The sequence below is a fragment of the Ceratina calcarata genome, unplaced genomic scaffold, assembly GCF_001652005.2.
Source record: "Ceratina calcarata isolate Rehan_Ccalc_2016 unplaced genomic scaffold, ASM165200v1 scaffold115, whole genome shotgun sequence".
In the NCBI taxonomy this organism is placed as follows: domain Eukaryota; kingdom Metazoa; phylum Arthropoda; class Insecta; order Hymenoptera; family Apidae; genus Ceratina; species Ceratina calcarata.
This window is the reverse complement of record NW_017132445.1, coordinates 372,617-390,131: the sequence shown is the minus strand read 5'-3', so window position 1 is coordinate 390,131 and position 17,515 is coordinate 372,617. Positions and strand designations below refer to the sequence as shown.

General features: G+C 40.4%; 1 protein-coding gene across 9 annotated transcripts in view; it reads left to right on the top strand.

Annotated features, from left to right (window-relative positions):
• dgo (ankyrin repeat domain containing protein 6 diego) overlaps positions 1 to 17,515 on the top strand; it is a 100,321-nt gene that overhangs the window by 77,429 nt on the left and 5,377 nt on the right. For all 9 annotated transcript variants that reach the window (XM_026812168.1, XM_026812164.1, XM_026812157.1 and 6 more), the window contains one exon: positions 17,109 to 17,318. In XM_026812168.1, the coding sequence (XP_026667969.1) occupies positions 17,109 to 17,318 (210 nt within the window). The remainder of the gene's footprint in view (positions 1 to 17,108; positions 17,319 to 17,515) is intronic.

Below are 17,515 nucleotides of genomic sequence, written 5' to 3'. Positions count from 1 at the left end.
ACGGTACATTCTTGTCTGAGGAGAGTTACCTGCCCACATCTCAATAAAGCTTCCATACATTCTACAATTCATTTGCTATTCTTTATATAAAAACTTAAACATGATTCAAAATCATTCGATGATGTTTCATTTCTGATAGCATTTGCCCATAAGGAATAAGATTATCATACATTTAATCGTGAATCCAATTGAGGAATGTTTTTAAAATCAGGAAATACAGTTTTAAATGGATTCTCTATTTGCGTTTAAGAAAACAAAATAAGACTTCAGGTGCACACGATGCAAATTGCCTTAAGACGTGCCTGTTTAACGTGCCTGTATATTTCAATTGGAAAATTATTTACTTTACTTGTTTGCACTGACTATAACAATTATCTATGGATCGAGTTGAACGTGTCTGATTAGCTCGGGAACGAAATCGTGCAGTCGTCACGTAATTTACATCCTTTCAGAATTTTTTTTTTCATCTTGTCCACGTTTCGCGAATGTGTGTCAATAATGAATGCACGTGAACGAATTATACGACGAGAAGAGAGACAGGGAACCGGTCCACGATGAATAAATTAACCGGTCACGGCATGGCAAATGTTTTTTTCATGATACCGGAATTAATTGCGCCGGTTGTAAGAACATGACTCCTCGATTTTTTAGCTCGTTGATCATTGAATCTCGATCATTACCAGATTACGAGTTCAATACGTTTGTGAAAGATTTAAATGTGCAGAGAATATAATTCATTCTTTATCTATATTGCGGGGATAAAATTGAATGATGAAAGGAATCTTTCGATAAACGATACATTAAAATTTATTTTGCAATAGTCGAACGAATCTTTTAATATTTGCGTGTAGGTTTACACGTCGCTGAGAAACATGAACCATCAGAGGTGATCAAAATATTGTATCTCATAGCAGTATCTAGAGATCGTGCAACATTTATCATTGCTGCACAGGTTGCTCGTTGTATCAACTTGTAGCTTACGCGTCAATTACGTCGGTGCACGATTAGATCAGGTAGATAAGCGACTGAAGTTATTCGAGGGATGTAATAGTCCGTATCATCGTTCTGTTTGTGCCATTTCAACCGTGGTTCCCGTTATAGCTTCCACTTTGATCTCGCTAGTCAAATAGGACAGTTCATATCAAATTTCAATAAAATTATTGTAAAAACGCAAAACGGCATCTCTAAAAATCAATATCAATTATGTTTGAAAGCAAGTGAATACACAGTTTATTTAAAAGATCAATTTGCGAATCAATATATTTTTTGTGATATAAAAAGTGTTAGTATTAATATACAATTCTGAACAGAATTTCAATCGACTCCAAAATTCGTTGATACACTTGAAACCAGTTTGCCACTGGAGAAATGAGTCACATTTTATCCTCGGCGTGTTTTCTGCGTTGACGATGGTCGAGTTTAATTGTGAAATAGACAGAAAACTTTCATCCTTCTTCAGCCGACGATTAATCAAAGGTAATGGTTGTTCGAAGTAGATTAAAATTTCTGCTTCGTCGTACGACAGACATCATTCCAGATGATTTCATGCAGTCGCTGCATCCAACGATGCGAAAGCATATCGCTGCTAAATGGAAAATGATGGATGAGCGGGACGACTTCGGTGACGATTGATAACAAATTACATACTCTCGTTTTCCGTGTTCGCTATCAATAGAATTTTATCGTTTCACTTCTGTACATTGGGAACAGTGTCAGAACGTTTTTATTAAGTTAGAGATACATAACAATCTGACAGTTTCCTGGGAATGTAAAAATGAAAAATTAATTTAAATCAATTATCATATTAGCATTCCATCCATTCTCTTTATTGGAAACAATGACTTCTATAATAAAAAAAAAATTCTTCTCTTATAAACTCATAGGTACATAACATTATTATAGTCGTTCTGGATCGCGTTTCTAAATGTAAGAATAGGAGTAAATAAAAACTGAAAGCACTTGGAAACATTGACTGGAGCACGGATTCAGTGAGGCAACCGAGAACAGAAAGAACCAGAAACGAACGCAGAATTATCGATGTTGCGAGAAAAGAGGACAATAATCTCCCCGGTCGCTCATTACGGTCGTTCATTAAAATGTTTTTTAGTCAAGAGAATGAGGAACTAAGTGCGAATAATTACACTTTCGGTAGCGGGTAGAAAAAATTAACTACCCTTCCACGAACAGCAATTTTTTAATCGAAATTCCAAGTATTATTTCCTTTACAAATTTGAACATGAAAATGAACTTTGATTACAGATATACTGTATTTATAATCTTTTATTACATTTTACAATTTTGTACATATTCAATATAATGAAAATACGTAATTCTGAATGAAATGATTTTGTGAAAACATGGTCAATATAAATTTATGAAATACGTAATTAAGAAAGGATAATTTCGTATGAAATAAGTACAGAAATAACGAGTGCAGTAGTTTTGTATCCTGAACGACGTTTATTTTCTGACGATTCCACTTTTGTGCCGTATCATTACTAGATGAACGGAAGTGTAGCGGTCAGTCTTCTTGAGGCCGTCACGTAACAAGCATGTCTTGACACTTGGCGTCTGGTCGCGGTGCCGGTGTAGCTCGTCGTCAGGCTTTTTACCTTTCAGCGTTAACATTCAGTGACTGGCCGCTGTCGCTCCCGAACGTGCTCACAATTCCATTTATCGTTCTAATGAATCGTTCATTCAGCTCTAAGCAACGAAATAATATTTTCTTTTACTTCGATAAATTATTATCAATTCGAGACTGATTTCAAAATTGCCTGGATGACAAACAGATATTAAGAATTCGTATTTACAGTATCTCTCAAAGATCCCTAATTAAATATCTTTCAAATATGAGACCAAAGTCCAGTTTCATTCAAAAGACATTAGTGCCACCATTCCAGTGGGGTGAAATTTCACTATAGGTATAATTTTAAAATTACTAAAAGTAAAAATAACTCTAAAGCCGTGGATAACAAGACGACGTTGAGAAAAAGGTATTAAAATTCGTTTGAACGTAAGAAGTCTCTTGTTGGAACGTTCTAAAAATGGGATAAAACGGGATGGCCACGGCGCGGCACAGAGTACGCGCAGCGATTCCGTAATGACGGAAAATAGTTGCATTACGCTGCTTCAGGTTTCTTGCCGTTACACGTATTTGAGAGTACCTGCACCCGCCCACTTGCGCCTCCGCTCCGCTAAGGGAGTAAAGTACTTGCGCGTACACCGCAAGAAAGTGTAGCCTTAAACTGGTAGAATGAATCATTGCGCAGCTGCGAGCGCGTCTCTCGACGAAAAAAAGGGAGACGTTTCGCGAACAAAGCGAACCTCTTCCGTCCCGACAGCGAGATGTATTATTATCATAAATTGAGCAAATGTTTCACTTAATGCGAGATCCACTGTTAATACAAAAAGGATTCTTCAAAAAGTATAAATAAGATATTTTGTTCGTTTACGAAACGCTGGCTGCGATGCATAAAATACAGAAAATATTAAACATGCATGCATGATGCAATGATTACGATAAAATCAAGGTGAAATGCATTTTTCAACTGATCGCTATGAACGTTTCATTTTGCATACAAATCATCAGGTATTTTTGACGTGAAACGATAATCGATTCTGCACGTTCGACATAAATTGGCGATAAATATGTCAGTCATAAAAAAAAGTATGCTGTGTTTGCATGCAAAAGAAGAAATTTCATTAAAATTAGCATTGCAAAGGAGGCTGTCATAAGAAATAGAAATATCCATTTGGCTTTTTACCGAGGAGCTGGACTTTTACTAAATTGTCCGGGTGCAAACTCAATCAATTCCCGTTGCTAATTATAGTAGCTCAGATGGAACACCTTCGACAGGTAGGGAAACGGTGCCGATTCCGATTCTGCGGAATCGAGACGGTGCAAAAGCGGTGCTCGTACAAGAAATGTAACGAACCGGATGCCCGGTGTTGATGGTAACAGCAGATGGTCAACTCCCGGCGCGCAACGGCATGCAAACCGTTTCTTGTACAATTCTCGATAACTTGCAATAATTGCCGCAGTAAATTATTGCGTCCACGGGCACTCGGAATCCCTTTAACACGCAAAGGATGCGTACACTTCTCTTCAGAACTTTAACGCGTCTCTCAAGAAATTTGATAGTAAATCTTAATTGTCTAATAAAACAAATAATTTAATTCTATAACAAATCTTACGATAATTTATTAATTGTTTCAATAAAATTGTACTTAAAAATATAAACAATTATTCGAACAATATCCGTATCTAACGGTATAAACAATTGTACAGTTGTTTATTGATGCTCTTAACATTTCTCGTATGTTTCATCATTCCCGAAGACTTGAACGAAGGTGTACCTGAGACAAATTTACATTTCTTGCCGGTCGCGTTAGAAAGGATTCCATTATGCTATTCGAACGTCACGCGAAACACGACGGAGGAGAGTGGTCTAAATGAAATGGTCGAGAAAATACATATGTTGCACGCAACGTACGCATCTCGCGACGTCCCAGAGGAACGGTTAACCGTGGTATGTATCGGGCCTGGAAAATCGACCGTGGAATTTATAACCACCAGCCGTTTCCCCGTTCTTCCTCCATACAAGTATTTCAGAATCTCGTTCTTCTATTTTTCAATAGATTACAGAAACGCGACACGTGTCTCTCACTGTTAATTTTCGATATTATAATCAGTATTTCGTATCCGAATGCAAATCTTATATCGAATCGTTCTTATGAATAACAGTTTTATAATCGTGGATTATAGTAGTAATAAACCGCGCGATGGATAATTGTCCAATTAAGGTAACTACAAGCTCGACTCCCACGAGTCTCGGTAACCCGGAAGTTGATCTGAAAAAATCGGGGTCGTAATCGCGAATCGGGTCGGTCGATCGCACGGTCGACTTCATGTTTCATAATCAAACCGTAAAACAGAGTGGCCGGCCGATCACGAGGCTGGAAAGGCTCTCGTGAAACCGGGTTCCCCTTACAATAACGTACCTTGGTTACGGCGACGAGAGGCCCTCGATCGCGTCGGCTTCCTGCATCTGGTCGCGGGCACAATTGACTCGTAATTCATTTGCGTTGCCGCGCATCCTGTGTAATCGATGCAGCAGCCTTCGCCGGCCGTCCGGCTCCTTCGACAATGAGTCGGTCGAGGAAGAAGAGGGCACGCCATTTGCATGGCCGACCGATTATATCGTTCGCCAAGAGACGCTCGAGAGGGAGAGAGAGAACAAGGAGGGGACTGAAATCGATTAAGACCCTCTTAATGCTCCCTTCCACCATATCTCGCGCGGACATTTTTCATCCCCGGCGTCCTTCCAGCTTCCTCTTCTGGACCCTGTTTACCTTGCACTCCGACGGGGATCGATCTCGCGTTCGCTCGGTGAAATGACTTGAAAATTACTGGCAGAACCGTTAGCTCTTCATGCATGCTCGCGTTCTGCAACAACTGAGAACCGTAGTTACGAAACCGAAGAGATTTTCGGATTTTACGTCTGTCTACTGCAATCGTATTTCTCCTAACTCAAAACAATCTTATACATCAATACTGATTCAATACCATTTGACTGATACATTTTTATATGTAAAATTTTCATAGTGATTTATTAAAACAAGCTAGCGGGAATCTGTAGAATTGAAGAAGAATCTCTCTGTCTTAACGTAGTAAGACGTTTTCCGTTGAGAGGAGAGCACAAGATAAAGAGAGCGAAGTGAGGAATGCTCTTGCCCTTGAACCTATAGGTCCTGGGGTGCTAATCGAGTCCCTCGCGTCCTGTTTACACGGTAAAATGCTTCCCTCCAGAAGATATCTTCTTCGATAGTAACATAACAGCTTCCTATACTTCAACATTTTACATCGTCCATACAGGATTACATAAAATTTCATTTTTAACATAAAAATTATATTCTCTATACGTACACAAATTCAATTTGACAATCTTAGATTACTATTATCAATTTAAATGACAAATGCATCGCTTCAATCATTGTTTAAAACACATTCCTTAAGCTCGTACCATAAATATTTTCTTTTGAACAAAAATCTAAAAGACAAAGGTCTTAAACTATCAAATTCATAATTCTAAATCAAACTTCGATCATCAAATTAATAAGGTAATTTTATGTAAAAATCTCCAACAAGAATCATGAGATCTAATGGTACATTCAAGGATATTGATGTTAGAACCATAGAGGTTGATCCGATCTGTACGAGAGTACAAGCGGCAGCTGCGTATGGCCTGGGGTGATTCTATATGGAAATATTGCGTGTAGCCGAGGAAGCAGGTGATCCGTGGTTTCTTATTGGGCGCAGGATTAATGCGAGGCATTTTTCCAAGAGGTGAATAATACCTGGCGAATTCTCCGCGGTATTCCGTATTCTTTTCACCGGGCAACACCGATTTCCTTGGGCACGGAGGAAGCTGGAACGCGCGGCTGCCGCGTGCAATGCATCTTCCTGAGAGAAAGGGACATCTACATACCGCGAATTCAACGTGCGCTCGGGCGGAGAAGCTAATGGGCCACGGTTGTCTGGAAATCGAGGATACTTTCGATTTCTCTGTGACTGGTTTGCAGTAAATATCGATTGGAAGTCTAAATTCATTCAGAAATTGTGGTACATTATTGTCTGATAAAACTATATCTTGTTCCTATGAGTAAACATAATGACAAAAATTATAATTGGAAATATTAAAATACATTGGCCTGAAACTAGAATGGGTGTTTTTGAAGAGTTTGCTCAATGGAAATAAAAACGTGACTATTGCTATCAGAGAATGGGAGGATTCGGACCGAGCTCTGTTATTACAAGTCTTAAACGCCTAGCACCGACGTTTGACGGGTGAAATTTATGGTAAACCATAAAAGTAGGGTAAGATTTTAACGATCGTCGGCCAGTTTCGGTCGAGCAAGACGAAGTCGAAAAAGGCTCGAAGAATATAAAACCGATTTCCTTGGATCTTAGATTTTGTTCCAGCGTCTTTCTCACATTTCTGATCTGTAGATCCATTACTAAAGTGTAAAAATTCATAGTTTGATGATGTTCTATAAAATTGAATCAAACGTCTGTAGTCCGAAAGTAATCCTGTCGGTTCTGTACTATAAACAGAAAATTGTGTACCTTCTCAGATTAAACGACCACCAAAACACGAAGACCATCATTTGTAGATACTTAGTTAGACATTACTTCGGATTATCTAGACTTTTATCGACGATGAATGGTCGGCCGAACTTTAGGAAGATTCTTAATCATTATTGTCGTTTTATGGTCATTCTTACGCCTAGTCGACACTTCAGTCTGTTTCAACATACGAATCGGGTCAAACTATAGAAACCATAAGAAATATAACAGTACAATTTTATTATTATAATTTTCGTAATCTTGCAAGGACTCATACAATTTATTATACTTTTTGATGTTGCTAAAACTTATGCAATTAATTATCAGTTCATGTTTTACCTTGAATGAATTTTTGTACTATCGTCGATCTGGCTTCATTATTAAACGCACACAGACGTAGATCTTGCGACATCTTTTTTCAATGCATCGCAATTAGATTCATTCATTCACGTTGGAACAATAATCGCGGATATAGACAAAGATAGACAGCTTGATAAACCATTGTTTAACCGTTCCGTAGGCATTGTACGCAAATTAGGTTCGTTACGGCATGACGAGATTAGGTACGGCTAATTCACGCCTCAGAATGTTAATACGTAACACCGGTTCCGGTCGATCGACGTTCCCTAATTGTCTTTAATGTTTATCTCTAAATCATTTTCAATTAGAATGACTCCTCACTGTTTCACTGAATATTCCGTAGTAAATTGTTCGAGATTTGTCTGCTTTCTCTTTTGGTATATAAGCCCGATTATTAGTTATCAAGCTTTCTCTCTCACGATTCAGTCGTATAAGTTCCCAAGCAAAGTTCAACCCCTTGGTAATTATCATAAACGAGCAATTAGATCTCGCGCTCGCCTAATCGCGAAATCCTATTTTTCTCCAACTTTCTCTTTTCTCACGGTCTATCTGTGTATCAATTTATTCTTCACTGATTGTAAGTACAAATGATAACTGAAAATATTACATTTATATGAACGAACGATTTTTTAATTCGATATTATAAAAGATTTCTCCTGTATGAAAATCAGAATTCGAATAAACAATTTTATTCATTTATCCAAGGAGGATAATCTATTTCCAATTTATTCGGACAAATGTTATCCACCTGCCGTGGGAATCTGTCGGAAGCTTTGCGAAACCCTCTCTTCGAGTACCGGTTGGCTGCCAGTGGCTTACCCCTGTCGCTGCGTTTTGAACGCGGCTGAGATACGTGTCGCGACCGCGACGCTAATTAAACTATAAATTCTGTTCCGGAAACGGGCGCCGCGTCTCGTCCCGTCGCGTCGCGTCGTAGGTTCGACTACGCGTGGCCTAACGATTTCGCGAGAAAGGTTCTAACGAGGTGAAAAGAAAAGTAACACGAGACCCGTGGAGGGTACAAGAACAGACACGCAGCAGGTATATATCAAACACCGGCCCCCGTTTAATCGGCATCCAGATCTGTTCGCGGAAGCTAGCATCCACAGCGACACCGGCTACACGTCGCCTGTCGCCGGCCGTAACGATGATCGCCTAACTGGCTAGTCGCTCGATCCCTGGCTCGTGGAATTAGAAACGTTGCTCTGAATCACCGATTCTTAATCTTATCCCCTGTCTAAACGTGTTTCGACTCTCGTCAATGAGATTTAATTCTACTTCAAATACGTCGAGACAAATAGAACGTCTTAATTGAACTTTTATATTTGTCATAGAGAATAATATTCCTCAAGTTTAGGTCGCGATATTTTTTGATTAGAAAAATGCAAGATTAATAAATGTGAGCGCTTCTAAACCTGCTTCACGTGGCTCGGTGTATATGTAAAAAGGATAAGAAGGGTGGAGGATCATTACGTTCTCGCATCGCGGCTGCCTCGACTCATCTCTAATGACTCGGGACTGATAGATAGCCCCGCGACGATCGACAACTTCGCTCCGATACCGTGCTTGAATAATAAGTTACATAAATTACATGCTTACCCTGATTGATCACGGACAATGGGTGGACCTCGGTATTAGAATGAGATGACGAGATCGGTATATAATAAAACTCTCAGATACCAACTAGGTTGATGATTCTTCAATTTCATTTGTTTCTCATTGATTAAATCAATATTTATATTGTTTATAATGAGGGAAATTGTAGTACTGAGTATAAAAGGGTGATATAAACAAATTATAGTGCTCCGATATATTAATTGATTAAAAAATTAAGAAATTACATTTTTAAAATGATGAAATTATTAAAATCTACTCACGACATACAGTAAATGATCGAGTAAATGATTTTATGAAATGTGTTATAACACAATAGTTAGAATTAGTAGGCAACGCATTGGAAAGAACTCGTAATACGAGCAAAGAAATTCATATGAACGCGTTTCCTGTGTACGCTTCGACGATAAGTCATGATTAATGATCTTGTCATGGAATAGAAGCTTCATTTCAATGAGTAATGAGTGGTGTTCGAAGCGAGCGTTGTTTTAAACGATTTCAGTGATTCGATCTTCTGCTTGGTGCTTTGAGAATTCTCATCGTTTCAAGAATCGAGTAAGCGTAATAATATGAAAAATTGCATTCCTGTCAAAATAATTTTATCTTACCTTAGAACAATTTCTCACGTCGTATTCATAATAAGATTTTATTTGACAACTTTTCAAGAGAATTTGAACAGACCTATTTTTTTAAGTAATCTTTTACTACGTTTTCACTGCAATCAAATCGTTTTCCCTCGAATCGTCTTTCCATTTCAATTTCCATACGTTTTTCAACGAAACCACAAAATTTTCCTCGGCGTCATGCGGAAACCACGGAACAATGGTTGAACAAAGTTCCATCGCGCCTCTGGGCCGTTGATTCGCTTATCCGAGAAACTTGTTCCCCGATAATGATCCTTGGCTACTTACGACGGTTTGCTCCCCTCCGCAGCCGTGGGCACACCTTGCTCGATTCCAGCAGCTGTCCGGGGCTCGAAATAGCCGTAGCCGGCGAGCGGCGTTTATCTAAAACGGGCAGAAAACGGCGCGGCCGTTTCGCGTAAACGGATATCTTCAACGGACTGATGCATTGCGACCGGTGGAAACGTCAGAAGTTAACAATGCCCAGGTTTTACCGGTGATTTAGAATCGCGAGGCCGCCGCTTCGTGGGCGTGCGCGCATTTGTCCTTACTCGCGTGTGCCAGAGTCAAGCAAGTACCCGCGGACGGAGAACAAGACCGAGTTCCTGCACTCCCTTTTTTCGAGTCAAACAATTCCACGGAGCATCCCCTTTCTTCCCGTTTCGAAACGCATGTCGCTTCGAATGATAATGCGCCCGCTTCGTTACGCTCTTTCCCCGTTTCAAACGATAGAACAGGTTGCTGTATGTTAATAGTGAATGGTAGAGACTCTGGTGTTTCAGCATTTTTAAGTGTAATTTATTATAAAGAAAAAGTTGATTTTTTCGACAATATTACTAAGAATTGTAAAGGTCACGTTTCTACTATTAGATGACAAATAGGTTTCTATTACTTTTGAGAAAGAGTACGAGAATTCGTGAGTTCTTGTTTCCCCTTGAAATTCCATCCAGTTTTTACGCCCGGCCATGTTCGTTTACATGATAAATGATGTTACATTAGCGGAGGACGTAACTATCAATTAGAAAATAAAAAAGGGACGAACGGGTAAAGAAGAAGCTGGTAAACCTCGGCAATCTTATAGTTAGTGTTTTGCGAACGGGATCCTTATACAGGGCCGAAAAAAGGAAGGATAGGTCGTGAGCACGGGAATGATCACGAGTCGGGGAAGTTTTCGCGATTTTTGCTGGGGTCCACTGCTTAGAAACAGGAATCGGATTCCATCGTTTTCATCGTATCATCATGATCAATCGATCGATCAATTTGTTCTTATTAGGAAATTCTTGTAAAATTTTAAACAATAAGAGAAAATAGACATATTTTATGATATGATTATATTAATGATATGATTCTTATTTTAATTCACGAAAATCCAACATTTCTTGTAATACATGCAAAAATTGTTTGGAATAATCAAGATTGCATGAGGAAATACAGTCGGATTTTTTAATCATATAAATCTGAGACAAACAGGCCGTTATCACAGCACGACACGCAATAATGATTGAAACGTGTGTCTCATTTTTTGATGCGTTTGAATTTGCCTTGAACAAACAGAGACGAAGTTTGTAATAAAGCTCGAGGTAAAGCGAATGGCGCGTTGTTCGTGGATCATTGAAGGGGAACCAAACGACGAATAAACATCGAGGCTGGAAACGATCTGAATTCCCCTCGCGGCTGTAAAACCGCGAACGAGTTGCGGTTGCGAAAACACTCTCTGTGTGTGTTTTAAATCTCGCCACCGCACCGCACCGATCAGATATCGCACCTACTACCTTCAGCTTCCAATTTCTTTTCTTCTCATTTATACCCATTCCTTTTTCCTTTATTGGCGAACTCTCGGTTTTCACTTCGTGATCGTTTCACGTGACAATTGCGAGGATTATTATTGCAACACTATTCTATTACATTCAGTGAATCAGTGAGAAGTCGTTGTTCAATGATTTTCAACCAAGTTTCTGTCGGACTATACAGATTTGTCCGGCAAAGTCTCAGACACCCTGTATAATGAAATCAATGCCTAATGGACAATTTTAAATGATACTCTGTCCTGTATATTAATATTTATCAGTTAATTATTATGGCCATTGTTCCCAAGTTGAACTTCTGCTATTGAGTAGATTTTTTGGCTGCGATCCGGACGCGGTACGTCGAGTAGTTAAATCTCGTGTAAAAGGGTCCGGCAACGCTTGTTCGTGACGCGAGCTGGTATAATGGCCGGCGCATATTATGCACATGCAACAATGCCGCGAGCAAGGATCTTCTTTACAAAGCCCGGCACCACCGATTGGCTTTCCGAGTGGTACGTGTCAGGGACGCATCAAGGAATCTGCCCTCTGCATTCGTCGGATCCTGTTCCCAGCTCATTGAATTCGCCGTGATATAAAACGCTATTGAACTTGACGCGCACCGACTTATACTTAACGCTCGTTGCATTCTAAGATCCCGGCTTTGATCTAACGAGACGCGTTTGTAGTTTCCAGGTATTAGATGGATCATGTCGTTGATGATAGTTATTAGTAGACTGCCGATTTAGAAAAATTGCACATTGCAGAATATACATATAAAAGTCCGAGGATATAGAGAATCCCAAAATTGACCTTCATATTGTGATTTTCGAGGCATAAAAGAAATTCAGATGAGAGACTCGAAAGTGAATTATGATATCTTTCACAAAATCATCTTTCAGCGATTGACAAGCACGTAACCAATCTTCGGTACATGGAGAATAATCGCTGACACTCATTTCCTCGAGGTTTAATGAATCGGTATTAAAACGTACTCGTTAAAAGCATGAAACCCGACAATATCTCTCGTTCGATCTCGCGCTGGGTGTAGCATTTAAACAAAATTCTATCGATTGCAGCACCGGTGCTCCATAAATCAACCAAGTTTTGACGCGCTCGCTCTTATTACTGTACTCACCATTTCCAACCGATCGTTTATAACATTCTGTTTTTTGATTAATTAAAAACACAATTTATCAACAGTAAAATTATTGCATTTTATTATGAAAATAATACATAATATTTTTATTCATCTACATTTTCGTCAGACGTTCACTATCAATTCTCTCTATAAATTAGAATCAACCTGTTTACGTAGATAAAATCTGAGAACAGATAATTTATTAATAACTGAATTACCATTTCTCAGTGCATTTTCTTCTCACTGACAAGAGTTCTTTATTTATACTTTACCGGAACATATTCATTACCGATTCCCCCCTGCAATCAAAATGAAATCAATTATAATGGCTCGGGTCGAGAAGAATTCGAGAGCGATTCGAAACTCGGGCACGAGTCGTGAGAAAGCGCGAGTCTCGTTATCGGGCGAGCCGATCTCGCGTTAAGATTTAGCAGGGGTGAGTGCAGAGCATCGGAGCAGCCTGCAACCTGTAACCGGTTCGCGGAGGGGGAGGTGCGTGTGGCGTATGGTTGAAGTTAAAAGAAGAAGACAAAGGGGGCGACGGTGAAATTAGAGGAATGTCAGCATCGGTTCGCGCCTTGTCCGCCCCTGGCTCCTCACTACATTGTGGTTTGTTCTTCCATGCGAGCCGCATCTGGTCCGCGGTTAAGCCAACACTACACCGATCGAACGCAGGACGTTAAATTTTTTTATTGCTAAAAAAAACACGATTTTCCAGTACGGTCATCCATCCTCAATTTATCCGAGTCTACTTTTTAGTGTCGAAATTATTGGTTGCTCGCAAGCATGTTCAGAATAACTAAATATTGATATTAAGAATTTTTAATAATGATATTGATATCATGAGAGCTTATAATAAGCAATAACGATATTGACATCGAACACTGATGAAATTAATGGAAAGAAAGCAGGAAGGGCACTGGTTCCACGAGGTGTAGATTCGGCTTTAAAGCGCAGTGCTCGCAATGAGAGTAAAAAAAGCTCGTGGAAGGAGCCTCGGCATTCGTTGCGAGCTTGCTCGCTCAGCGCCGAGAGGAGAACCTGGCCTAAGCTGGCGAACGGCATGGCAGACGCCTCGGTGGTCAATGAACCGTGGCACACGCTCGCGCCCGAGCGCAACACGCCGCGCTACACGCGTCCTCCGCGCCGGTATCTCGTCTCGTTATTACGCACGATACGACCCACTGATGGATCGATCCAATCGATTCGCGGCCTGAATAAAGGCGTGATCCTCTTCTTACTCTGCTTCTGGCCAGTTTTCCTCACTGCCGATGATGGCTAGTATTGCCTCTTCTTGCTTGGACCAGCTATCCAACAGATGAGAAGGAAATGGGACAGGGTGTTTGGTAGATGAGACGGGCTACTGGCTTCACGTTTTTATCTTACTACAGTCGCTGTTTAGAATGTAGAATCAGTCATAAACAGTTTTTGTTTGTACGAAAGTAATTCCAGTTTTGAAGTGCCTGTTTGTGTCGGAATGAACGGGTAATCGGTGGATCGATCAATTGATAGCAATTTCTGATTCGGTAAAGTATCTCAGTAAGGAAGAGAAGAGCAATAAATTCTTAACTCGAAATAAAAGAGAAGTGGAAAAGCGATATGATATAATTTGAACATATAATAAATAGAAACTCGAAGTACATATGTATGTACGTGGATTGTCACAGAGTCCACATCGAGAGCGAGATCGTGTCGGAATGCATGGACATAAGAATTTCCTTGTACCGTTCGCGATGATTATCGAGAAGCATGCTCGTTCATGCCGAGTACATAGTATGGACAATTTCGTGAACAAACTATGTAATGATAGACCCTCCTTAAACGTCTTTCAATTTTCTCCCGCATTCCTCTCCCAGCCATGCGTCTCTAATAACGTAGGACAAATTTGATCGGACTACCTTATCAAGTCATCTAACAAACTTACCCTTAGGTTTCAGGAAACATGCATTTCGTGAAAGTTATCTAACCACGAGTGCATTGACCTGCTTTTAGAATTCGTTCTAAGATAAATGACATCAATCAAAATATTGTAATCATTGAAAAATGAATTAAACATTTTTTTTTATCTATCTCATGAAACGACATCGAACATCCATTACCGCGACGTCACTGTCAGGCGACGCATCTTATTACCCGCGCGTCAGTTCCTATGTCCCTTAGAACATTACACCTTTATCCCGGCGAGAGCATCCATCTATCAGGACGCGTTCCGCGTAACGGCCGGTGGACTTCATCAAAATCTCTGATCGACTCGCTGCGGGCCTCCCGACCGAACGATTAAGAAACTTCAAGAAGACTAATCGCCCAATACTGGGTCCTGTGCGCGTCTGCTTCGTTGGAAAACTCTTAACAATCGCCACGAGGGCTAAAGTGCCATCAAGGGTTTCAAAGCACTCTATGGGTCTTCCTCTTTCACTTCCTGCTCGTTAGGTCTCGCGACTGGGAACGTCTTGCAATGTCTATCTGATCTGGTTAATATCGAAACTTTATAGGAATTAAACTTTATTCGTCTGTTTAACAATACTTGAAAATATGTTGTAAAGTTGTGTTACAATCGTCAATGCCATGTATCAAATTATTAGAACAAGCAGATTCTTATTTTATAAGTTTATAAAATAGAATGAGCTTACACAATTCTGTTACAATATTTTTATCTTTGCCATAGCTTCTATTTCTAATTGCACGCATTATAATATCCGATTGCCATATTTTTGAAATCTCGGATATCGTACGCATTCTTTCTACAAGATTTCTTCGGGGTTCATAAAACGCCTTTAACGAAAGTGTCAAAAATCTCATCTATCAATCGAGACTCAGAAGAAGTTGCCGTCAGGCGAACAATGGAGGAAGAATCGCGGTGCGAAAAAATCGGATGATGCATGGCCATCCCCGCGGCGACTTCCGAGTCCTCCGGAGGTCCAAGCGTGCACGTACAACCGTGGACGTTAGGTCCACGCGCTTCGAGACGTTCTCTTCCTCTCCTCGGTTCGGTTGAGCGATAGCATCGTGGTGACCCTTGGAGCGGTCGCCACGAAAGGGCACGCTTGACCCATCCTCGTCGCGCGTCGTTGTCCATACGGATATATAGGTACCTATCGACGCGATGGCTCGACGACGAGGCGCGTCGTGATCGCGCCTTTCAGGGTCAAAGAGGAAGATACGGGTTAGGGTAGACGCGGGAGAGACAGTAAGTTCAACAGCCTGGATAAATATACCCCTGCTCGTTTCTTAAAACTGTGAAATGTATAATTAAATAAAATTATAAAAATACGACTGAGCACATGAGAAAATCTGTAATACTGTAATTAATAATTACACTCAGAATTTATGTATTTGTAGAAAGCCTTAATCGGCAAGAGCAATTCGTTATACTGAACAATTTTATTTCCTTGAAATTCTCGTGCGAAATATCGCAAGCTATCATCGAAGATATAATTTAACCGGATACGAAACAATTTTGTGAGATTCGTTCCCGAGATCCGTGGAAATTTCGTTCCCGCGAAACGGAGCATTGAGGGAAAAAAGAGCAAGCGAGATCGTCACCGCGTGAAACCAATACTTGGGCTGGGTCTTCTTCTTCCTCGCCGCGGGACATCGTCAGTAAATTGCCCGTGCAAAGGGAGAAAATCGAGGCCGGGTGTACTTACCCGTGTGATGTGCGCGCACATCAACCATTTGACACCGTAGTTAAGAAATCCTTTACTTGGAATCAGTGTCATTTATTGATAATTTTCAGAAACTATCAAAACAAGTTTAAAATGAATTTCATAAACGCGTTCGTCCGGATTTGAAATCTGAAACGTATTGTCAGTTCAAAGTTCAAGACGTTTAATTCAGATTTGATGGGGTTTCAGGTTTCTGCACATTGAATGCATACAATGACACCGCGGATTTTAAACAAATGTCACTGCATATTTATTACGAATATTTAAACGTATGAGCGAATAACTATGCAGTATTTAAAACAAAATAAGACGATAGCTTAAAATGCGACACCGTGGAACAACGTAATCCGTGAAAGAACGGTATCGTATCCACAGAATGGCATATCCTCGACGTTCCTTCGAACGAAAATGGTGTGGCTGATCTAAATTGAATAGGCATCTTGTGATGTAGTGCGCGACGTTATCCGCCTCGAAGAAGGGAACCGCCCACGATAAGCTCGAACGGTTTCACGTCTCCATTCGAACGTTTACGTGTTCCCGTGCGCTCTAACTATGCGATCGACGCGTTCAAGCCGCTGTTATTGCGTGAAGTACAAGAAAACCAGTCGGGATAAGCCGTAAAATGTAAAATATGCTCTAGTCTCGAGTAGTTTAATCAGTTGTCGGAGTCTCTTAACTGTACAGAGTTGATCGATAAAGACAAGTCACGCCAGACAATCATTGTTGTATTGATAGAAGCAGAGGTTACTAAAGTATGGCAATCTTATGGGAGTTGACGATCGACTTGTGTTTCAGCATGGAAATTCAGCATTGCATGAAGCGTCCTGGCGCGGATATAGCAGGACGGTGGCCGCTCTGGCGAAGGCTCTTGGGACTCAGCGAGCACCCCTACATGCGAGGAATCTGGCCGGATTTGCGCCGCTCCACCTTGCCTGCCAAAACGGCCACAACCAAAGCTGCCGCGAGCTCCTGCTGGCGGGTTGCAATCCGGACCTTCAAAACAACGTGAGTAATAGCCCCATCCACCATTCCATTTCGTACAGCTTTCATAAGCCTTACATGTTTTAAAACGTTGAATCGAACAAGACATTACAGGAGTATGAATATTACGATATTTTAATAAATATAAAAATTGGCAGATTTAAGATAAACGATGAAATGAGAATCGTTTCTTTTCTTTCATTTAAGGATGTATTGGCTAT